Raw genomic sequence first — 23893 nt, forward strand, 5'->3', positions numbered from 1 at the left:
ATCTAATAAAAACACCATCACATGTTAAAGAAATACATATTTGCATTAATTTAGCAAGCTCCATAGAAATTAAGTCAAACTGAAAGTACATCGATTTTAAAATAATCCACATTATGAGTTAACTTTTGTGTTTTATTGTTTGTATCCAGTTTGAGAAACGTTTCTGGAATTAATGTTTTTTATCCTTTTTCTGTTTTATATTTTTGTTTGAAATTTGTTTTTATTCACAAGTAATTCATCTGTTTCTCAAAGAGTTTCCAGTAACCTTCTTAGTATGACTGCTTTGTTTAAACAGAGAGAGCCTTCTGCTGGCAGATCCATTGATGTGTTGCACCACAGCTCACTGATGACCATGTGTTTCTGCCCGTGTAAAACAATGCACAGCGACCGTCAGCAGGAGGAACTATCCAGGAGCTGAGGAGAGAACATGATGTTTAGATAAAGGCTGATACATTTTAGTATTCAAAGTGTTTAGTAACGTGTCTCTTACCTCTCAGTCAGATCACTTCCATCCACCCACTTCCATTTCCCATCTTTAACTCTCAGACCAATCCAGAATCCATTAGATCCAAAGCTGTTAGTATTGATTGCTTCCTGGAAAACAGAGAGAGAGTTGTCAGATATTTAAACATTAAACTGTAATAAACACATAATGACCTAAAGACCCAAAGTGTGTTCAAACCTACACAAAACACAATTACTTTCTTTATTTCATCATATTAATGGGTTTACCTTTTCATCTGAATCATGTGCAACAGCCAGATCTGAATTCTTTCCTCTGCAGTCTCCTCGAGCTTCTTCCCAGGTTTTTTGTTTAGGAGGCTGAGCGTCATTATACGCATAGCAGCTGGGCTCAGTGAGTGTCCAACCCTTCTGACAAGGTTGACACTTTTTATCTGAAATAACAGAGTCCATACAATCAGCAACATCACTGCATTGTTATATTAATGTTATTGTTATTATTATTATTATTATTATTGTACCTTAATAATGGGTTCAGAACTTACTGTCAGGTTGTCTGCAGTAGGAATCGATGCTCCACTGAGCTCGACTGATGTTGAGCTCATTCCTGTTTGTTGTCATGTCTTGTATTTTCTCTGTTAGGATGTTATTATTTTTCTCCAGCTCCTGGTTTCGTGAGTTCAGCTCCTGGACTCCTGCAGACAAGTTTTTGTTGTTGCTCTCTTAGACAGTATAGGCTTGTATAGCTTCTTTTATAATCAAGGTTATATTGCAATTTAGTTTTTTGTCAATTTGCCTCTTTTGGAAGCTTTTTCCTGTCAGTCTCACTTTAGGTTTTCCGGTCTTTAGACTCAAACTAAAAATGTCTCAGTCAGTCTCAAAGTGTTCTGACTTCTCCAATCCTCAGACCCATTGATATTGCACATTGCCTGGAACTGCTTGTCACTGTGGTTTGAGGACAACATTACTAAGAGAGGAGTGAAATGGAGAAGTCTTCAAGCCACACATTTGTGAAATAGCAAGCGCTGGTGGGTAGAGAGAGTGGGATGAACTCAGAACTTCACAGAGGCTCAGTAACATGAAAGACACATGACATGTGTTAATAGATTGACATTAGATAGACTTTCATTGTCGTTTGGCATGTACATGACTGATATCAAATGGTGTAAACAGATAAAACAGCTGCTACTATTCTTTACGGTTTGTCTTATGTCTAAGTGTGAGATAATGCACTTCCTGTTTTGTGTACTTACGGTAGACGCAGACTCCGATGATGCCACCCAGCAGAATGACACAGAGAATCCCCAAACAACAAGCCAAGTGCTGAAAGCGCCGACGTCCTGCTGAGTCTAAACAACACAAATTAATCACATTAACTTTCCAGATGAAGAGTGGTACCTTTCAAAGTGTCAGTCTCTTTAGTACAGATATTGTGTCTGTCAAAGAATATTTCTGTCTTTATTTCTAGATATTTAACCTTTTCTGTGTGTTGACGTTTACGACCAACCCTGACTCGTTATCTCCCGTAAGGAATGTGCTGCTGCATTCTCAGTTTAATGACCGGTCAACTCTCACAGAGCCTAAAAGTCAGGAAAGTGATTGAGTATTTCCAGATGTTGGGGGATATCTCCAGTGTTCCCAGTGTTTACGCACCATCCCCCAATATGTGGATTAACTCTCTGTAAACTAGTTAAAAGGTCTATCGAGAGATAGGCTGCTCAGATTTGACATGGCAACCCGCCAGGGCAGTCAGATTCTCTGGCTGTGTGACTTGTGATGTGAATTTCTCCGGCCGATACTTGTAAATAAACATCAGTGTTTGACATCAAAGCTCCAACTCTCCTCGTGTCTCTCTGAGTCCTGACTCTCCATTGCTGCAGAAGTTTCCCTTACACTGTCACTTTTCAACAAGGACAGTATACAGTATGGTAAATGCAGATGGATCTTCTTTTTTTCATGAGAGTAAAAGGTAAAAGACAGGAAAGGATACCAAGTTGATTTGACTAACTCAGATGCTTGAACCTTATATTATTCAGTCAAACTTTGGAATACAGTTCAGAACAAAGGAGTGCATTTGGTCCCCTATCACTTACATTGTATGAGAAATGGCCTAAATGAACAAAAGGAGTGATATTGACAGCGAACGATTGTTCACATATTTAAACAGTTACCTGACTGTTGTTAAAGGGCCGACTTAAAGAGTTGTGAACCCATTGTGTTTTGAGAAACTGCTTTAAGTACTTTGCTAAAAGTGTTCAGTGAGAGTTACGGTAGGTGTTGAGTATTAGTCACTGTAACATTATTGCAGTACAACACAAACGTTCAATCTCTAAATAACCGTTCGGAAGAGATTTCCTAAAAACGAACCTCATATTTAATCACAGATTAATTCACAGTTTTTAACACGTTAATAACGTTGCAGATAAAACCCCCGTAAAAAGCAACAAAACCACTTGATAAAGTTTAGTAAAAGGCAGTGGTAGAATGTTACTGAATACATTTAATCAAACTGTACTTAAGGGCAAATTTGAGGTACTTTACTTGAGTATTTTCTTGTCATGCCACTGTGCGATTTAACTCAACTACAATTCAAAGGTATCATAAATCTTACTCCACTACATTTATAGTAAGTTAATAATTCAGATGCATTATTATTTAAAAATGTAACTTTTCTGTGTCATGTACAATGATTATTTTAACATTACATTACATTACATTTAGCTGACGCTTTTATCCAAAGCGACTTTCAATAAGTGCATTCGACCAAGAAGACACAACCTTGAAGAAAAACAGAATCATATAAGTACATCAGGTTTCATAGAGCCAAACATTTCAAGTGCTACTCAACTGGCTATAGATAAGCCAGCCCTTTATTAGTATATAAGTGCTTTGTTAGTAATTCTATCGCTCGAAGTGGAGTCGAAAGAGATGAGTTTTCAGTCTGCGGAAGATGTTTTTAAGTACAGTTGGCTTTTTATACTTACTTACTTTTACTCAAGTAACATTTTTAATGCTGTACTTCTACTTGTAAAGGATAATTTTACAGCATGATATCAGTAGTTTTACTAAAGGACCAGAATACACTGGTAAAAGGTCATGGTTTAGCAAGTACTCTTTTGTAACTTCAAGTCAGTGAATTGACATAAAGACTTGTGCATACTACGATCATAAACTATTTTTGATATGTCAAAAACAAACGGGAGAAAAGACAGTGCAGCTTTCCACCATCATTTTTTCATAAGACCAGGATGCCCCGTCTGCAAGACGTTGACATTTGTCACACTGCACACTCCCAATATGTTACGGCTTTGTTAGAGTGCTAGGGTTACTGACAAAGCACTACAGATATAAACTTTAGAACAGTTCTTGTGAACTTGTTCCCTTTTAATGATAGTTATGGTAAAGTAGTGGTAGCAGTGGTAGCAGTAGTACTCCCAGTTGCAGTAACACCTGAATGCTTTTTTTTAATACAACTTACCCTCGTTCTTTGTTTCGTTCTGCGCCTTCACCTCACCGTACACAGTTTCCTCCCCTCTTTTTGCTGAAAGGACAAAGGAAATGCACATGCTCAGGTTTTTTGTGAATAAATGAGAAGGACTTTAAAAGGCTGTTTTCATTGTTTGATATAGCAGAAGAATTGCCTTACAGTACGATGATGCAAAATTCACAGTTTTAAAAAGGGAAAATTCAAAATGATGAGATTGTATTCAGGTATTGTGTCATGCCGTTTAAAAAGGGAAGCGACATGATACGGGAAACTCTCAACACATAACTAGCTCACTTCGCAATTTCCTCACTGGTTTTAAATAGATGAGTTTGTGATGATATATATCTCCAGTAGGGATGCACGATATTGGGTTTTTGAAACCGATACCGGTACCGATAACTTCCTGCTTCTCAAGACCGATACCGATACCGATAACCGATAATAATATAATATATATATATATATATTAAATGTACCTGTAGTTTTTGCACACCTGGTGGTAAAAAAAAGACTAGTAGTGAGCAAATGACATGAGCATTACTACTATGAACAAAACAAAGCCAAGAACAGTTTTGACTCCCGACAAGCGCCATCATTTCTATGATGAAGTTAGAGATCGTTTTAGCCCTGGGGTCGTCTCTGGCAAACTTCTTGCCTTTTTCAAAAGCCTCGTCGATAGGTAAAAGCCTACAGCTGGCTTTGGATTCGCCGCTAGTTTAGCAGCACAGGCGTCTTCGTACGCTTTTAACACACCATCGTAGCGATGGCGATGTTTCAGGTGACTAATCAGTTGGAAGTATTATAGCTCGTTGCCTTTTTCCCTCCTCGTGGAACTTCTGCATTGCATTTGTTAATACAAATAGCAAGCGAACTATCTAACTCTGAAACTTTGAAATAGTCCCATATTACCGGCGACATGTTTTTTTACTGTCCTGGCTTCACGGCCGCACACCATTTACGCCAGGCATGAGTTAGGGAGCGCTGGATTTGTGAAGAACTCCCCTCTTCCTAAACCACTAATACCAAAGTACTGGCAAAACGGGAGGAGCCGAGTGAAAAACAAGCGCCCCTCATCCCAATCCACCCACACCGCAGTATTTTTTTCTTTTTTTTTACCCAAAAAATATATTGTATATTATCGGGGCTATTAATATTGTTATCGGGATTATCGGGATGACGTCATAATTCCTAATATCGGACCGATAATTATCGGCCCGATAATCTCCAGTGTGAGTCGGTAAATTAAAATACCCAACAAATGACCATCAGTTTGAATCTTTTTAAGAGAAGAAATATTAATTGAAGTTAAACTGAGGTAGGATGAGGTGTTCAAAGGTTTCAAACTACTCTAGATTAAAAAGTGTTTTTTCAACGTAGTACACATGAACAAAGAAGGCTTATTTCTACCAAATATTTTCATTGATGAACCCAGAAAACAAATATTATTAAAACATAGATGCACGACTGTGATGGTGAGTTTTCTTAGTTCATTTGTAGTGAAAGGTTTACACTCAACATTGTGATTTTGAAAAACATCAATGCAAATGTGCTGGGTTAGCTACAAATCTATTCTTCACCACTAAACAAATACAAAAACAGCCTTTTAACAATTTCTCTAAATGTTTCTGGTTTCACAGTTAAATTAAAGGACATTAAAAACAGCAATTTACTTTGGATTGAAGTACTCAACATTGCATTGATCACATTAACAAAGAGGCTCTGTTTCAAAATCATCAGCAGGAAGTGAAAGTTGTTAAATAACTAAACTTACCCGCAGGTGGAGGATTGTTGCCGGCTTTGAAAACAACCGAAGCGTAGTTCACCTCCTCCTCTCCCTCCGCCATCGCTACAGCCGCTCTGTTGAGCTCTCTCTGACTCGTAGATGGAGAAGTGTTGCTCTAATTAAACCTCTCGACATCGCAATAGGAGAACTGGTTGTTTCCTCTCTTCTTTTGAAGTTTATCCCTCAGCCTTCACATTAATTATTTCAGAATGAATTTCATAACCTTATTTATTTATTTCATAGGCATATATATATATATATATATATATATATATATATATATATATGTGTATTTATTTAATTATTTATGTATTTATTTATTTAATTTTGGCTTAAACGGCATTCCATAGCTTAGAGGCAGCCGGCTTAAATAGCGAGCTCTGCTGTTTATTAACCCATAGGTTAAAAACAGCTGGCTTCTGCAGCGAGCCCTGCTGGCTACTAACCGACAGGTTAGAGGCAGCCGGCTACACAGTGCGGGGGATATGTGAGAAACAGTTCTAACTGATGACACATACACACAGTTGGAATTCCAAATATTTGTATTTCTTTCGTCACACAATTCCCCCCCAAAACGTCAGAATCTCCGGCAATGCTTCCTCTCGCGGAGACCAGGACGGAGCCCCCGCGGCCGCCGAAGGGTGACCCCTAGATTCCACCGGGTCCGCCTGTGGCGTGTTACGGCACGGCCGGGTTACGGCACGGCCGTGTTACGGCACGGCCGGATTACGGCTGCGCCGCTGCTTTCACAGCGAACGCGGCTACTCTAGTCAATGGGTGCTATTCCACCAGACGCGTTACGGCTAGAAGTGTCTCGGCGCTGGGCTCTGCTAAAAATAGGCGGCCGTGGCTAGTCGCACTGCAGATGGTGCGGGCGCTGCAGATGCTGCGGGCGCTGCAGATTGTGCGGGCGTTGCAGATGGTGCGGGCGCTGCAGATTGTGCGGGCGTTGCAGATGGTGCGGGCGCTGCAGATTGTGCGGGCGTTGCAGATGGTGCGGGCGTTGCAGATGGTGCGGGCGTTGCAGATGGTGCGGGCGTTGCAGATGGTGCGGGCGCTGCAGATGGTGCGGGCGTTGCAGATGGTGCGGGCGCTGCAGATGGTGCGGGCGTTGCAGATGGTGCGGGCGTTGCAGATGGTGCGGGCGTTGCAGATGGTGCGGGCGTTGCAGATGCTGCGGGCGCTGCAGATGGTGCGGGGCGTTGCAGATGGTGCGGGCGCTGCAGATGCTGCGGGCGCTGCAGATGGTGCGGGCGCTGCAGATGCTGCGGGCGTTGCAGATGCTGCGGGCGTTGCAGATGCTGCGGGCGCTGCAGATGCTGCGGGCGTTGCAGATGCTGCGGGCGCTGCAGATGGTGCAGGCGCTGCAGATGGTGCGGGCGCTGCAGATGCTGCGGGCGTTGCAGATGGTGCGGGCGCTGCAGATGCTGCGGGCGCTGCAGATGGTGCGGGCGCTGCAGATGCTGCGGGCGTTGCAGATGCTGCGGGCGCTGCAGATGCTGCGGGCGTTGCAGATGCTGCGGGCGCTGCAGATGCTGCGGGCGTTGCAGATGCTGCGGGCGCTGCAGATGGTGCGGGCGCTGCAGATGCTGCGGGCGTTGCAGATGCTGCGGGCGCTGCAGATGGTGCAGGCGCTGCAGATGCTGCGGGCGTTGCAGATGCTGCGGGCGCTGCAGATGCTGCGGGCGTTGCAGATGCTGCGGGCGCTGCAGATGGTGCAGGCGCTGCAGATGCTGCGGGCGTTGCAGATGGTGCCGGGCGTTGCAGATGCTGCGGGGCCGTTTGCAGATGGTGCGGGCGCTGCAGATGGTGCAGGCGCTGCAGATGCTGCGGGCGTTGCAGATGCTGCGGGCGTTGCAGATGGTGCGGGCGCTGCAGATGCTGCGGGCGTTGCAGATGCTGCGGGCGCTGCAGATGCTGCGGGCGTTGCAGATGCTGCGGGCGTTGCAGATGGTGCGGGCGCTGCAGATGCTGCGGGCGCTGCAGATGGTGCGGGCGCTGCAGATGGTGCGGGCGTTGCAGATGGTGCGGGCATTGCAGATGCTGCGGGCGTTGCAGATGCTGCGGGCGCTGCAGATGGTGCGGGCGCTGCAGATGGTGCGGGCGCTGCAGATGGTGCGGGCGTTGCAGATGGTGCGGGCCGCTGCAGATGGTGCGGGCGCTGCAGATGGTGCGGGCGGCTGCAGATGGTGCGGGCGTTGCAGATGGTGCGGGCGCTGCAGATGGTGCGGGCGCTGCAGATGGTGCGGGCGCTGCAGATGGTGCGGGCGTTGCAGATGCTGCGGGCGCTGCAGATGCTGTGGGCGTTGCAGATGGTGCGGGCGCTGCAGATGGTGCGGGCGCTGCAGATGGTGCGGGCGCTGCAGATGGTGCGGGCGCTGCAGATGGTGCGGGCGTTGCAGATGCTGCGGGCGCTGCAGATGCTGTGGGCGTTGCAGATGGTGCGGGCGCTGCAGATGGTGCGGGCCGCTGCAGATGGTGCGGGCGCTGCAGATGGTGCGGGCGCTGCAGATGGTGCGGGCGCTGCAGATGGTGCGGGCGTTGCAGATGGTGCGGGCGCTGCAGATGCTGCGGGCGTTGCAGATGCTGCGGGCGTTGCAGATGCTGCGGGCGTTGCAGATGCTGCGGGCGTTGCAGATGCTGCGGGCGTTGCAGATGGTGCGGGCGTTGCAGATGGTGCGGGCGTTGCAGATGCTGTGGGCGCTGCAGATGGTGCGGGCGTTGCAGATGCTGCGGGCGCTGCAGATGGTGCGGGCGTTGCAGATGGTGCGGGCGTTGCAGATGGTGCGGGCGTTGCAGATGCTGTGGGCGTTGCAGATGGTGCGGGCGTTGCAGATTGTGCGGGCGTTGCAGATGGTGCGGGCGTTGCAGATGCTGCGGGCGCTGCAGATGCTGTGGGCGTTGCAGATGGTGCGGGCGTTGCAGATGCTGCGGGCGTTGCAGATGGTGCGGGCGTTGCAGATGCTGCGGGCGCTGCAGATGGTGCGGGCGCTGCAGATGGTGCGGGCGTTGCAGATGGTGCGGGCGCTGCAGATGGTGCGGGCGTTGCAGATGCTGCGGGCGTTGCAGATGCTGCGGGCGTTGCAGATGCTGCGGGCGTTGCAGATGGTGCGGGCGTTGCAGATGCTGCGGGCGTTGCAGATGGTGCGGGCGCTGCAGATGCTGCGGGCGTTGCAGATGCTGCGGGCGCTGCAGATGGTGCGGGCGTTGCAGATGCTGCGGGCGTTGCAGATGCTGCGGGCGTTGCAGATGCTGCGGGCGTTGCAGATGGTGCGGGCGCTGCAGATGCTGCGGGCGCTGCAGATGGTGCAGGCGCTGCAGATGGTGCGGGCGTTGCAGATGGTGCGGGCGTTGCAGATGCTGCGGGCGTTGCAGATGCTGCGGGCGCTGCAGATGGTGCGGGCGTTGCAGATGCTGCGGGCGTTGCAGATGCTGCGGGCGCTGCAGATGGTGCGGGCGCTGCAGATGGTGCGGGCGCTGCAGATGCTGCGGGCGTTGCAGATGCTGCGGGCGTTGCAGATGGTGCGGGCGTTGCAGATGCTGCGGGCGCTGCAGATGGTGCGGGCGCTGCAGATGCTGCGGGCGCTGCAGATGGTGCGGGCGCTGCAGATGCTGCGGGCGTTGCAGATGGTGCGGGCGCTGCAGATGCTGCGGGCGTTGCAGATGCTGCGGGCGTTGCAGATGCTGCGGGCGTTGCAGATGCTGCGGGCGCTGCAGATGGTGCGGGCGTTGCAGATGCTGCGGGCGTTGCAGATGCTGCGGGCGTTGCAGATGCTGCGGGCGCTGCAGATGGTGCGGGCGCTGCAGATGCTGCGGGCGTTGCAGATGCTGCGGGCGCTGCAGATGGTGCGGGCGTTGCAGATGGTGCGGGCGCTGCAGATGCTGCGGGCGTTGCAGATGCTGCGGGGCGTTGCAGATGCTGCGGGCGTTGCAGATGCTGCGGGCGCTGCAGATGGTGCGGGCGCTGCAGATGCTGCGGGCGCTGCAGATGGTGCGGGCGCTGCAGATGCTGCGGGCGTTGCAGATGGTGCGGGCGCTGCAGATGCTGCGGGCGTTGCAGATGGTACGGGCGTTGCAGATGCTGCGGGCGCTGCAGATGGTGCGGGCGCTGCAGATGGTGCGGGCGCTGCAGATGCTGCGGGCGTTGCAGATGCTGCGGGCGTTGCAGATGCTGCGGGCGTTGCAGATGGTGCGGGCGTTGCAGATGGTGCGGGCGTTGCAGATGGCGCGGGCGTTGCAGATGGCGCGGGCGTTGCAGATGGTGCGGGCGTTGCAGATGCTGCGGGCGCTGCAGATGCTGCGGACGTTGCAGATGGTGCGGGCGTTGCAGATGGCGCGGGCGTTGCAGATGGTGCGGGCGTTGCAGATTGTGCGGGCGTTGCAGATTGTGCGGGCGTTGCAGATTGTGCGGGCGTTGCAGATGCCGCGGGCGTTGCAGATGCTGCGGGCGCTGCAGATGGTGCGGGCGTTGCAGATTGTGCGGGCGCTGCAGATGCTGCGGGCGTTGCAGATGCTGCGGGCGTTGCAGATGCTGCGGGCGTTGCAGATGCTGCGGGCGTTGCAGATGCTGCGGGCGCTGCAGATGCTGCGGGCGTTGCAGATGGTGCGGGCGTTGCAGATGGTGCGGGCGTTGCAGATGCTGCGGGCGCTGCAGATGCTGCGGGCGTTGCAGATTGTGCGGGCGTTGCAGATGCTGCGGGCGCTGCAGATGCTGCGGGCGCTGCAGATGCTGCGGGCGTTGCAGATGCTGCGGGCGTTGCAGATGGTGCGGGCGTTGCAGATGGTGCGGGCGTTGCAGATGGTGCGGGCGTTGCAGATTGTGCGGGCGTTGCAGATGCTGCGGGCGCTGCAGATGCTGCGGGCGCTGCAGATGCTGCGGGCGTTGCAGATGCTGCGGGCGCTGCAGATGGTGCGGGCGCTGCAGATGGTGCGGGCGCTGCAGATGGTGCGGGCGCTGCAGATGTGCGGGCGTTGCAGATGCTGCGGGCGTTGCAGATGCTGCGGGCGCTGCAGATGCTGCGGGCGTTGCAGATGGTGCGGGCGCTGCAGATGGTGCGGGCGCTGCAGATGCTGCGGGCGCTGCAGATGCTGTGGGCGTTGCAGATGGTGCGGGCGCTGCAGATGCTGCGGGCGTTGCAGATGCTGCGGGCGTTGCAGATGGTGCGGGCGTTGCAGATGGTGCGGGCGTTGCAGATGGTGCGGGCGCTGCAGATGCTGCGGGCGTTGCAGATGCTGCGGGCGTTGCAGATGCTGCGGGCGTTGCAGATGGTGCGGGCGCTGCAGATGCTGCGGGCGTTGCAGATGCTGCGGGCGTTGCAGATGGTGCGGGCGCTGCAGATGCTGCGGGCGTTGCAGATGCTGCGGGCGTTGCAGATGGTGCGGGCGCTGCAGATGCTGCGGGCGTTGCAGATGCTGCGGGCGTTGCAGATGGTGCGGGCGTTGCAGATGCTGCGGGCGTTGCAGATGCTGCGGGCGTTGCAGATGCTGCGGGCGCTGCAGATGGTGCGGGCGTTGCAGATGGTGCGGGCGCTGCAGATGCCGCGGGCGTTGCAGATGGTGCGGGCGTTGCAGATGGTGCGGGCGTTGCAGATGGCGCGGGCGTTGCAGATGGTGCGGGCGTTGCAGATGGTGCGGGGCGTTGCAGATGGTGCGGGGCGTTGCAGATGGTGCGGGGCGTTGCAGATGGTGCGGGCGCTGCAGATGCCGCGGGCGTTGCAGATGGTGCGGGCGCTGCAGATGCTGCGGGCGCTGCAGATGGTGCGGGCGTTGCAGATGCCGCGGGCGTTGCAGATGGTGCGGGCGTTGCAGATGGTGCGGGCGTTGCAGATGGTGCGGGCGTTGCAGATGGTGCGGGCGCTGCAGATGCCGCGGGCGTTGCAGATGGTGCGGGCGTTGCAGATGGTGCGGGCGTTGCAGATGCCGCGGGCGTTGCAGATGGTGCGGGCGCTGCAGATGCTGCGGGCGCTGCAGATGGTGCGGGCGCTGCAGATGCTGCGGGCGCTGCAGATGGTGCGGGCGTTGCAGATGCCGCGGGCGCTGCAGATGGTGCGGGCGTTGCAGATGGTGCGGGCGCTGCAGATGGTGCGGGCGTTGCAGATGGTGCGGGCGTTGCAGATGGTGCGGGCGCTGCAGATGCTGCGGGCGCTGCAGATGGTGCGGGCGTTGCAGATGGTGCGGGCGCTGCAGATGGTGCGGGCGTTGCAGATGCCGCGGGCGTTGCAGATGGTGCGGGCGCTGCAGATGCTGCGGGCGCTGCAGATGGTGCGGGCGCTGCAGATGCTGCGGGCGCTGCAGATGGTGCGGGCGCTGCAGATGGTGCGGGCGTTGCAGATGCCGCGGGCGTTGCAGATGGTGCGGGCGCTGCAGATGCTGCGGGCGCTGCAGATGGTGCGGGCGCTGCAGATGCCGCGGGCGTTGCAGATGGTGCGGGCGTTGCAGATGGTGCGGGCGCTGCAGATGGTGCGGGCGTTGCAGATGCCGCGGGCGTTGCAGATGGTGCGGGCGCTGCAGATGGTGCGGGCGTTGCAGATGGTGCGGGCGTTGCAGATGGTGCGGGCGTTGCAGATGGTGCGGGCGTTGCAGATGCTGCGGGCGTTGCAGATGCCGCGGGCGCTGCAGATGGTGCGGGCGTTGCAGATGCCGCGGGCGCTGCAGATGGTGCGGGCGTTGCAGATGCCGCGGGCGCTGCAGATGGTGCGGGCGCTGCAGATGGTGCGGGCGTTGCAGATGCCGCGGGCGCTGCAGATGGTGCGGGCGTTGCAGATGGTGCGGGCGTTGCAGATGCTGCGGGCGCTGCAGATGGTGCGGGCGCTGCAGATGGTGCGGGCGCTGCAGATGGTGCGGGCGTTGCAGATGCCGCGGGCGCTGCAGATGGTGCGGGCGTTGCAGATGGTGCGGGCGTTGCAGATGCCGCGGGCGCTGCAGATGGTGCGGGCGTTGCAGATGCCGCGGGCGTTGCAGATGGTGCGGGCGTTGCAGATGCTGCGGGCGTTGCAGATGCCGCGGGCGTTGCAGATGGTGCGGGCGCTGCAGATGCCGCGGGCGTTGCAGATGGTGCGGGCGTTGCAGATGGTGCGGGCGCTGCAGATGGTGCGGGCGTTGCAGATGGTGCGGGCGCTGCAGATGCCGCGGGCGTTGCAGATGGTGCGGGCGTTGCAGATGCTGCGGGCGTTGCAGATGGTGCGGGCGTTGCAGATGGTGCGGGCGTTGCAGATGGTGCGGGCGTTGCAGATGGTGCGGGCGTTGCAGATGGTGCGGCGTTGCGATGGGCGTTGCAGATGGTGCAGGCGTTGCAGATGGTGCGGGCGTTGCAGATGGTGCGGGCGTTGCAGATGGTGCGGGCGTTGCAGATGGTGCGGGCGTTGCAGATGCCGCGGGCGTTGCAGATGGTGCGGGCGCTGCAGATGCCGCGGGCGTTGCAGATGGTGCGGGCGCTGCAGATGCTGTGGGCGTTGCAGATGGTGCGGGCGTTGCAGATGCTGCGGGCGTTGCAGATGGTGCGGGCGTTGCAGATGGTGCGGGCGTTGCAGATGGTGCGGGCGTTGCAGATGCCGCGGGCGTTGCAGATGGTGCGGGCGTTGCAGATGGTGCGGGCGTTGCAGATGGTGCGGGCGTTGCAGATGGTGCGGGCGTTGCAGATGGTGCGGGCGCTGCAGATGCCGCGGGCGTTGCAGATGGTGCGGGCGCTGCAGATGCTGTGGGCGTTGCAGATGGTGCGGGCGTTGCAGATGCTGTGGGCGTTGCAGATGGTGCGGGCGCTGCAGATGCTGCGGGCGCTGCAGATGGTGCGGGCGTTGCAGATGCTGCGGGCGTTGCAGATGGTGCGGGCGCTGCAGATGGTGCGGGCGTTGCAGATGCTGCGGGCGTTGCAGATGGTGCGGGCGTTGCAGATGGTGCGGGCGCTGCAGATGGTGCGGGCGTTGCAGATGGTGCGGGCGTTGCAGATGGTGCGGGCGTTGCAGATGGTGCGGGCGCTGCAGATGCTGCGGGCGTTGCAGATGGTGCGGGCGTTGCAGATGGTGCGGGCGCTGCAGATGGTGCGGGCGTTGCAGATGCTGCGGGCGTTGCAGATGGTGCGGGCGTTGCAGATGGTGCGGGCGTTGCAGATGGTGCGGGCGCTGCAGATGGTGCGGGCGTTGCAGATGGTGCGGGCGCTGCAGATGGTGCGGGCGTTGCAGATGCTGCGGGCGTTGCAGATGGTGCGGGCGTTGCAGATGCTGCGGGCGTTGCAGATGGTGCGGGGCGTTGCAGATGGTGCGGGCGTTGCAGATGGTGCGGGCGCTGCAGATGCTGCGGGCGTTGCAGATGCTGCGGGCGTTGCAGATGGTGCGGGCGTTGCAGATGGTGCGGGCGCTGCAGATGGTGCGGGCGCTGCAGATGGTGCGGGCGCTGCAGATGGTGCGGGCGTTGCAGATGCTGCGGGCGTTGCAGATGGTGCGGGCGTTGCAGATGGTGCGGGCGTTGCAGATGCTGCGGGCGTTGCAGATGGTGCGGGCGCTGCAGATGCCGCGGGCGTTGCAGATGCTGCGGGCGTTGCAGATGGTGCGGGCGCTGCAGATGCTGCGGGCGTTGCAGATGCCGCGGGCGTTGCAGATGCTGCGGGCGTTGCAGATGGTGCGGGCGCTGCAGATGGTGCGGGCGCTGCAGATGGTGCGGGCGTTGCAGATGCCGCGGGCGTTGCAGATGCCGCGGGCGTTGCAGATGGTGCGGGCGTTGCAGATGGTGCGGGCGCTGCAGATGCCGCGGGCGTTGCAGATGGTGCGGGCGCTGCAGATGGTGCGGGCGTTGCAGATGCCGCGGGCGCTGCAGATGCCGCGGGCGTTGCAGATGGTGCGGGCGCTGCAGATGGTGCGGGCGTTGCAGATGCCGCGGGCGCTGCAGATGCCGCGGGCGTTGCAGATGGTGCGGGCGTTGCAGATGGTGCGGGCGTTGCAGATGGTGCGGGCGTTGCAGATGGTGCGGGCGTTGCTGGGGACGCTCTCCCCGGGATTCCACCGGGTCCCCGTCTGCGGCGCGTCACGGCTGCGCCACGGTTTTGGTCCGACCTCCTCCAGCGTCATAACCCACGGGGCCCGTTTCAGAAGCGGAGCATCTTTGTGCAGACAAAGTTAATAATAATTGTAATATTCCAGTTATAAACAACATGAATCAAAGATGTGTTGCTGTACCTCCTGGTACCTCCTGATGGCCGGGAAGCGTGGCCAGGTCGGCCATATCATCCGGAGGACAACTCTCCTGAGCTAGGGGAACGGGGAGATTTCATGTCCAGGCCCGTCTGAAGTTTGCTAGAGAGCATTTAGATGATCCAGAAGAGGATTGGGAGAATGTCATATGGTCAGATGAAACCAAAATAGAACTTTATGGTAAAAACTCAACTAGACGTGTTTGGAGGAGAAAGAATGCTGAGTTGCATCCAAAGAACACCTACTGTGAAACATGGGGGTGGAAACATCATGCTTTGGAGCTGTTTTTCTGCAAAGGGACCAGGACGACTGATCCGTGTAAAGGAAATAATGAATGGGGCCATGTATCGTGAGATTTTGAGTGACAACCTCCTTCCATCAGCAAGGGCATTGAAGATGAAACGTGGCTGGGTCTTTCAGCATGACAATGATCCCAAACATACCGCCCGGGCAACGAAGGAGTGGCTTCGTAAGAAGCATTTCAAAGTCCTGGAGTGGCCTAGCCAGTCTCCAGATCTCAACCCCATAGAAAATCTTTGGAGGGAGTTGAAAGTCTGTGTTGCCCAGCGACAGCCCCAAAACATCACTGCTCTAGAGGAGATCTGCATGGAGGAATGGGCCAAAAATACCAGCAACAGTGTGTGAAAACCTTGTGAAGACTTACAGAAAACGTCATTGCCAACAAAGGGTATATAACAAAGTATTGAGATGAACTTTTGTTATTCACCAAATACTTATTTTCCACCATAATTTGCAAATAAATTCTTTAAAAATCAGACAATGTGATTTCCTGGATTCTTTCCCCCCATTCTGTCTCTCATAGTTGAGGTATACCTAGGATGAAAATTACAGGCCTCTCTCATCTTTTTAAGTGGGAGAACTTGCACAATTGGTGGCTGACTAAATACTTTTTTGCCCCACTGTATATACGGCGGCGTCTTGGTCAACGCCAGGCCCCTTCATAAAGTTGTATCTCTTGGATATGTCTGGCTCTTTCTCCGCGTCTGTGCTTGCTGGGGCAACACAGGACTGGTGAGGAGGGGGTGGGGGCAGTGGGTCAGTGGGCATCTGTGAGGTTGAACGGTGTGCTGGATGACAGTGCGTGTATACATCGGGGCTCCGCCCACTGTACCCATAGAGTCCAGTAGAGGGCGGAGCCTGTGAGAGATATAACGTCGGGTTACGTATGGTAACCCTTGTTATATTAGCACAGGCGGAGCCCTCTACTGGACTCTATGGGTACTACCTTACCCTGCGAGCATTCTCCCACTGAGACTTCTATAGACGTAGCCGGCCTTGGGCGGGCCTACCTGAATGCGCGCGCATCACACCGTATAAAAGGAGGCCTCACCTCCTGACTATCATCCTACACCTCTCTTCAGCGAGCGGAATAGGACAGACAGTGCCCTGGGTAGAGGGCTCCGCCTGTGCTAATATAACAAGGGTTACCATACGTAACCCAACGTTATATCTCTCACAGGCTCCGCCCTCTACTGGACTCTATGGGTACAGTGGGTGGAGCCGCGATGTATACGCGCACTGTCGTCCAACAACAATATTCCACCCTACTGCCCTGACCGGCTTTTATGGTCAGCAGCTGCTGCCCCACATTCTCCTTTAACCCGGTTGTAACCGAGGAGAAATCTGGGCTGTGGCTGACAGAGCACACCCTGCTGCGCTTACCTCGCAGAAAATGTGCTCCAAAAACAGTGCCGGGGGACCCCCCCCCGCCCATAGACGGATGGGGAGAACCCCCTCGGCCCCGAATGGGCTTACTACACGCCTGCCTCCCTGAATCCCTAATGATAACAGGGAGAGCGTCAGAGCCCACGTCCCACACTCAAACACTGACCCCGTGCAGAGTGTGTGGACTAAAGTATGGAGGGCTACCCCCCTCCTGCCTCTCGACAGGAGGAGAGTAGTCCTCCAGCCCTGTAAGGGCCCAGTGCGCCCCCCCCCCCGCCCCTCCCGGGACCCTCAGAAGGCCCGAGAACAGCGAAGGCGCATTACGTCCGGGGAGGGGGTCAGATGCCAACTGACCCACAACCCCCCTCCCCCCTACCAGTCCTGTGTTGCCACCGCAAGCACAGACGAGGAGAAAGAGCCCGACATGTCCAAGAGATAAAACCTTATGAAGGGGCCTGGCGTCGACCAAGACGCCGCTGTGCATATATCCTCCACACTCACACCGTTGAATAAGGCTGTTGACGCAGCCACAGCCCGTGTGGAGTGTGCACGAACCCCCGTGGGGCAGGCTCTCCCTGCCTGTCCGTAGGCATGTGCAATGCACTCGCAGAGCCAACCTGCCATGCGTTTCTTGGACAGAGCTTTCCCGATCATCATGGCAGCCGTGCGCTCCACATAACATGCTAGCGCACGCACCGGGCAGAGGAGGTGCAGTTTAGCCTCCCTGTTCCCACCATGGGGGGGAAGACTAAAACCCCCTAACTGAATAGCCCTTGACCTGAACGCACTCCTTAGGCTCTTGGGCACAAAGGAGGGGTTCGGTCTGAGTGTCGCGCCGCTCTGGTCACCCCGAATCTGTAAACAGCTCGGGTGCACCGACAGAGTTAACTCGGACACTCTTTTGGCTGACGTTAAGGCAAGAAGCAAAGCTGTTTTCCACGACAATGCTTTCAGAGAGGAGAGCTCCAGAGGCTCAAACGGCCCCGAGGCCAGAGCCTCGAGCACTAGGGGCAGGTCTCACTGTGGGGTGGAGGCGTGCACTACTGGGCGCAGCCTCCTGACCCCCTGTAAAAACCGCGACACCAGTGGTTGACTAAAGGCTGACCTGCCGCCAAATCCCTCATGGCAGGACGAGATGGCTGCTGCATACACTTTCACTGTTGAATGCGCAAGCCCTCTGTCCACCAGTAACTGTAAGAAGGATAAAATAGAGCCTAACTCACAAGATAGGGGCTCTATTCTCCGTTCCTCACACCATCGCTGGAATCCTAGCCACTTTGGCCTGTAACAGGCTGTGGTGGATCCAGCTCTAGCTGCCTGGATAGACTGAATAACACTATCAGACAATCCACCCTGTCTCAGCCTGTCCCTCTCAGGAGCCAAACCTGGAGAGGACGGCCGAGAGTGGGTAACGCCCCGATTGCACCTGCCTCTTGAGACATCGCCCCCCAGAACTGGGGAACCGCCCAGGGCTGGCCCACCTTCATCTGTGTCATCTCTGAGTACCACGGCGCCCCAACGCGATCCGGAGCCACTAGGATGACTGACAGACGTTCTCGCCTCACTCTCCTCAGGAGGGGGAGAATGAGACGCAGCGGTGGAAAGGCGAATAGCAGCTTCCTTGGCCATGGCTCGTGTGCAAACGCGTCCACCCCCAAGGGTGGGTCGTCGCTCCGAGCCACGGAGAACCACAGGGCACAGTGGCTGTTTCGCCGGCTGGCGAACGGATCCACTTCCGCTCTCCCGAACTGGGCCCAGATTTGCTTCACCACCCTCGGGTGAAGCACCCACTCACCTGGCAGGGGGCCGCTCCTCGACATGAGGTCGGCCCCTCTGTTCTCCAGTCCCGGGATATGGAGGGCTCTCAGAGATAACACCACCTCTGAAGCCCATAACCACAGTTCCTCTGCTGTGGTCAACAAGGCGGCAGATCGAACTCCGCCCTGCCTGTTGATGTAAGCCACTGTGGTGCTGTTGTCGCTCCTGACCATTACATGCCTCCCTTGAATTAGGGGCCTGAAATGCTGGAGGACTAACACTACCGCCCGTAGCTCTATGAGGTTGCTGTGTCGAGACTCTGTTAGAGCCCAGCGCCCACCTATAGCGCTCTTCAGGCAGGTCCCTCCCCATCCTGTTCTGGATGCATCCGTGAACACTGTGATGTAGGAGGTCACCCGTCCCAGTGGAGACTCCCTCCGGAGGTGATCCGGAGACCCCCAAAACCGGAGGTTGCCCTCCACTGAGGGGGGGATGGTCACCAGCCGCCGCCTGTGCCTCTTGGGATCCAAGCGCAGGCTGGAGAACCACCTCTGCAGGCGGCGCATATGTAGTAACCCTAACGGGACCACCATGTGAGCAGCCGCCATGAGACCCAATGTCTGCATGACAGTAAAAGCTGTCACTATTGCCCCCTGTCGCAGCCTGCGCACCCCCTGAAGAAGGGACGCACGTCTGCTCTCTGACAGGGTGGCGCGCGACGCGCCTGCATCGAGCACCACACCCAAATACAGCGCCCGTTGGTGAGGTATGGGGGTGCTCTTTTTCCATTTGATCGCAAAGCCCAATTTGGTCAGGTGTGTGATCAATTGTGCTGTGCAAAACATTGCCTGTTCCCGTGACCCAGCCATGACTATGAGGTCGTCTATGTAAAAGAAAACTCTCATGCCGTGTGCGCGCAGCGGTTGAAGCGCTGTGGCCACACATTTGCTGAATGTGCGTGGGGATAGGGAATAGTCGAATGGCAGCCTGTTGTACTCGTAGGCTATTCCCTGGAAGGCAAAACGCAGATACTTCCTGTGCTCTGGAGCAATTTCTACATGAAAGTACGTGTCTTTCAGGTCGATGGTGGTGAACCAATCGCCCGGCTGCACAAGCCCCAGTAACTGTTTCACAGTCAACATGCAGAATTTCCTGCGGGAAATGTGGCGATTCAGGCCGCGGAGATCTAGAATAGGTCTGAATTCCCCTGTCTTCTTGAGAACCAGGAAGTACATGGAATAAAGACCCTCTTCCATGCGCTGAGGGTGCACAACAGATACCGCCTGTTTTTGCACCAGAGCCTGAATCTCTGCTGCGAGGAAACCCATCTCCTCCTGAGAGACTAGATTCACTTCTCGCATGCCCATAAAAGGGGGTGGGACGCTGCAAAACTGGAGTGAATAACCCCGTCTCAGCGTCCTGTCCATCCACTTTGATAGTACACAGCTGAGTTTCCATTCCCCATAACACTGTGTTAAAGGGCATGCCCTCAGCTGAGGAGCCGCAGCTATAAAGCTGTGGTACTCTCTGGCAACCCGTCCCGCCGCAAAACTCCCCGTGAAGGGAAGATTTGCCCATGGAGGGTCGACACAGAAAGGGCCGATTATTTACTGAGGACCTTGAACGCACCGCCGCACGCTCATGTGTGAGCGCGCGCTCCCTTATAATGCTGTTCTCACCTTTACGGTGGACCTCATTAATTGGAGTCCCAATAGGAGTGGTGCTTTCTACTGAGGCCCCTGAACGCACCGCCACGCGCTCCTCTGTGAGTGCGGGCTCTACCATAATGCAACTCTTACCACTCTGGTAAATTGCTTTAATTGGAGTCTTAGCCCCAGGCTTAGTGTGTTCCCTAACAGCAATACGCCGGCCATAATGCCCCTGTACACGTATAGCACTACAATAGTTTTGCTTGCGTTTTATCACTCTCATCTGCGCACTCCCACTAGCCTCCTCTCTTACAGGAGTTATGACTGGGGCGGCGAGTGGGGAATTTGTACAGACATCATGTGTAAGTGTAGCATTGTGGAAACAAAGGACACTTAGACTTGGATACAGATGAACCCTTTCTTTATTTTTGAAAGTTTTTCTCGGAATCTGTGCATTAAATAGGGAGGAGGCGGGATTCACCCTTGGGTCCTGTGCGAAGAGTTGTTCTCCCCCCGCCGAGACGCTACCTCCCCCCGCCAGTCAGCTCCGGGCAGACGGCGCACCCCACCCGGCCGCTCTCTGCTGCTGAGGAGCCTGCCGAGGTCGGGCAGCCCGTCCCCGTGGCTGCCGATATGTCGGCACCACGGGATGGGCCGTAGAGGTGGAGGGCGCCGCAGCAACGGGACCCCCGTGCCGGCGCCTCTCCCTCCGCTTCATTGTCGCGCTGCGCTCCCTCGCCTGCATGGAAATGCATGGAGGAGCACGTAGCAGGGCCGGAGGAGGGGCCAGCGGTAGCATCCGGCTAAGCTGGACCCTTTCCTCCTCCAGGCGGCTGAAGCGCTGGGTGACCGAGGAGATTGACCCAAAGAGCCCCTCCGTAGACACGGGGGCTCCGAGGAGATCTTCTCGGTCCTTCTTAGATAGGGCAGTGAGTCCCAACCACACGTGACAAGACGCAACTGTGGCCAAGGAAATCACCCGCCCTGCTGCAGCGGCCACGCCATGAATCAGATTGTTCATCTGACCTATAGCGCGGTCCGAATAATCGCTCCCCTCTTGAGAGAGGAGGGCGGGGGCGACTGCCTGAGGGGTGATCAGGGAGACGCCCAACACGCCGAGATTGTTTGCTGCAGCCGCCATCTGCATACCGAGCTTGAACATCTTGTCCAGATATTCCAGTATGTCTCGGTCCCGGGGCAGTTGGGGCAGGGGTCGCTTACCCTCCGCCCAACCAGCCGCCCCCGGAAGCAGATGGGCCGCCAGGCTCTCATCAAGGGGGGGCACACCCGAACACGCTGTGTCCGCGCGGCCCTCCACCTTGATGATAACTGCCATAGCGGCTACTGGGGCCTTCGTTTTAAATGGCTGCTGCCATGTCGCCTCCACACACCGCCATATATCAGGCAGCTGGGGCGAAACGAAGGTCGGCTGCGCTGGATACACCGGGCCGTAATACCCCTGTCTCAGGCGGCTTATAGGCCTCGGTGGCAGCGGTGGGGGTAGCTGTAGGCCTACACGCTCCGCCGCCAGGGTCATCACCGCTGGGAAATCCCTCCGCGCAGACCTGAGAGTCGGACCTCCAGACACCGAGGCGTCCTCGTCCTCCTCCTCCGGAATCGGGGTTGACTGGCCCCACGGAAGGGAGAACCGGAACGGCACTTCCTCCTCTCCTGACTCGCCCATCTCGACGACGTCGAGCTCCGAATCCTCCACCTCCTCCTGCGGGGCCTCCGCCGACAGGAAATGCTGCCCACGATGCTCACGTGTGAGCCGAGGAAGCATCTGGCAGGCTGAGCATGCCGGTGTCGGGCCCATACAGCTCACGGCGTGGTCAGGCCCCATACATAGGAAGCAGAAGGGGTGTGGATCCGCTCCCGCGATCAGGTTAGGACATTTCGGACAGGTCCTGTGGTCAAGAACTGACTCCATAACTCTCTATTCTATCGTCTTTTTAAGCTCCGTGAAAACACTTCGGCCGCTGAAGAGAAAAGGATGATAGTCAGGAGGTGAGGCCTCCTTTTATACGGTGTGATGCACGCGCATTCAGGTAGGCCCGCCCAAGGCCGGCTACGTCTATAGAATTCTCAGTGGGAGAATGCTCGCAGGGTAAGGTAGTACCCATAGAGTCCAGTAGAGGGCGGAGCCTGTGAGAGATATAACGGTGGGTTACGTATTGTAACCCGTGTTATATAAGCACAGACGGAGCCCTCTACTCAGGGGCATTGTCTGTCCTATACCGCTCACTGAAGAGAGGTGTAGGATGATGGTCAGGAGGCGAGGCCTCCTTTTATACGGAGGTGAGATGCGCGCGCATTCAGGTAGGCCCGGGAGTTTAAGCATTGCATCCCTAATACAATAGAATAACATTATTCACACTAAACAGTATAACTATTTTAACCATCCATATCTAATAAAAACACCATCAAAAAGAAATACATATTTGCATTAATTTAGCAAGCTCCACAGATATTAAGTCAAACTAAAAGTACATCGATTTTAAAAGAATCCACATTATGAGTTGGATGACGTGGATGACCTTAAACTTTTTGATGTTAAACACGACCAAAACTGAAGTTATTGTACTTGGCCCGAAGAATCTACGAAACAAATTATCTAAGGATATATTAACCATGGATGGCATTAATTTGGCCTCCAGTGAGACTGTAAGGAATCTTGGTGTTATATTTGATCAGGATTTATTCTTTAACGCCCACATAAAATCAATTTCAAGGACCGCCTACTTCCATCTACGTAACATTGCAAAATCAGGCATATCTTGCCTCAAACGATGCAGAGAAACTAGTCCATGCATTTGTTACTTCAAGGCTGGATTATTGTAACTCTTTATTATCAGGGTGTACCAAGAAGTCAGTCAAGTCGCTTCAGCTGATTCAAAATGCTGCAGCTCGTGTACTAACCAGAGTTAGGAAAAGGGACCACATTACTCCTGTTCTGGCTGCCTTACACTGGCTCCCTATAGAACACAGGATAGAATTTAAAATTCTTCTTCTCGCCTACAAAGCCCTTAATGGGCAGGCGCCATCTTACCTTAAAGAACTCATTATACCCTACTGTCCTACTAGGGCATTGCGTTCCAAGAATGCAGGGTTGTTGGTTGTTCCTAGAGTCTCTAAAAGTACAATGGGAGCCAGAGCCTTTTCTTATCAAGCTCCACATTTGTGGAATCAGCTTCCAGTTTGTGTTGGGCGGCAGACACCCTATCCGTTTTTAAGAGTGCGCTTAAGACCTTCCTTTTTGATAAAGCTTATAGTTAGGGCTGATTAGATTCAGCCCCTAGTTTTGCTGATATAGGCTTAGTTTGTTGGGGGACATCTTACTTCTTCCTTCTCTCTGTCTATACCTGTGTACTCTCATGTTCCGATTAACCCAGCTTCCCCAAATGTCTTTCTTTTTGGTGTCTGTATACGCCGGGATCCGGAGTCATGGATGATCCTGCGCTCCTCTGTCCTGGATCTTGAGTCGTGGCTGTGGTCCTGGATCATAGGTCCTGGATGGATATCCTCGTGGATTCATCTTCCTATTATACACACATGCATTTCCAAACATTTGGACTACCTATGTTGCAAATGTATTATCTTTTCAATTTACACACGGCATCTATTGCACGTCTGTCCGTCCTGGGAGAGGGATCCCTCCTCTGTTGCTCTCCCTGAGGTTTCTCCCATTTTTCCCTTTAAACTGTGGGTTTTCTTCGTAAGTTTTTCCTTGTACGATGTGAGGGTCTAAGGACAGAGGGTGTCGTATTGTCATACTGATATTTTGTACAAACTGTAAAGTCCACTGAGACAAATGTAACATTTGTGATATTGGGCTATATAAATAAACATTGATTGATTGATTGATTGATGAGTTCACTTTTGTGTT

The 23893-nt window shown here is 54.6% G+C and overlaps 1 protein-coding gene across 2 annotated transcripts; it reads right to left on the reverse strand.

Moving 5' to 3' along the window:
• Window positions 1-230: 230 nt before the first annotated feature.
• LOC117546998 (C-type lectin domain family 10 member A-like) lies at window positions 231-5825 on the reverse strand. Of its 2 annotated transcripts, none has more exons than XM_034217456.1 (7): window positions 5721-5825; window positions 3941-4003; window positions 1716-1811; window positions 1008-1157; window positions 733-896; window positions 491-594; window positions 231-414 (listed from the first exon to the last, which is right to left on the reverse strand). In XM_034217456.1, exons 1-7 carry the CDS (start codon window positions 5791-5793, stop codon window positions 288-290), a joined length of 777 nt encoding a protein of 258 aa, XP_034073347.1. In that variant the 5' UTR covers window positions 5794-5825; the 3' UTR covers window positions 231-287. The 2 variants fall into 2 exon arrangements, with proteins under 2 accessions (XP_034073347.1, XP_034073348.1); XM_034217457.1 differs by lacking the exon at window positions 5721-5825 and adding an exon at window positions 4859-4918.
• Window positions 5826-23893: the final 18068 nt, after the last annotated feature.

This window comes from Gymnodraco acuticeps, unplaced genomic scaffold (genome assembly GCF_902827175.1).
Source record: "Gymnodraco acuticeps unplaced genomic scaffold, fGymAcu1.1, whole genome shotgun sequence".
NCBI lineage: Eukaryota > Metazoa > Chordata > Actinopteri > Perciformes > Bathydraconidae > Gymnodraco > Gymnodraco acuticeps.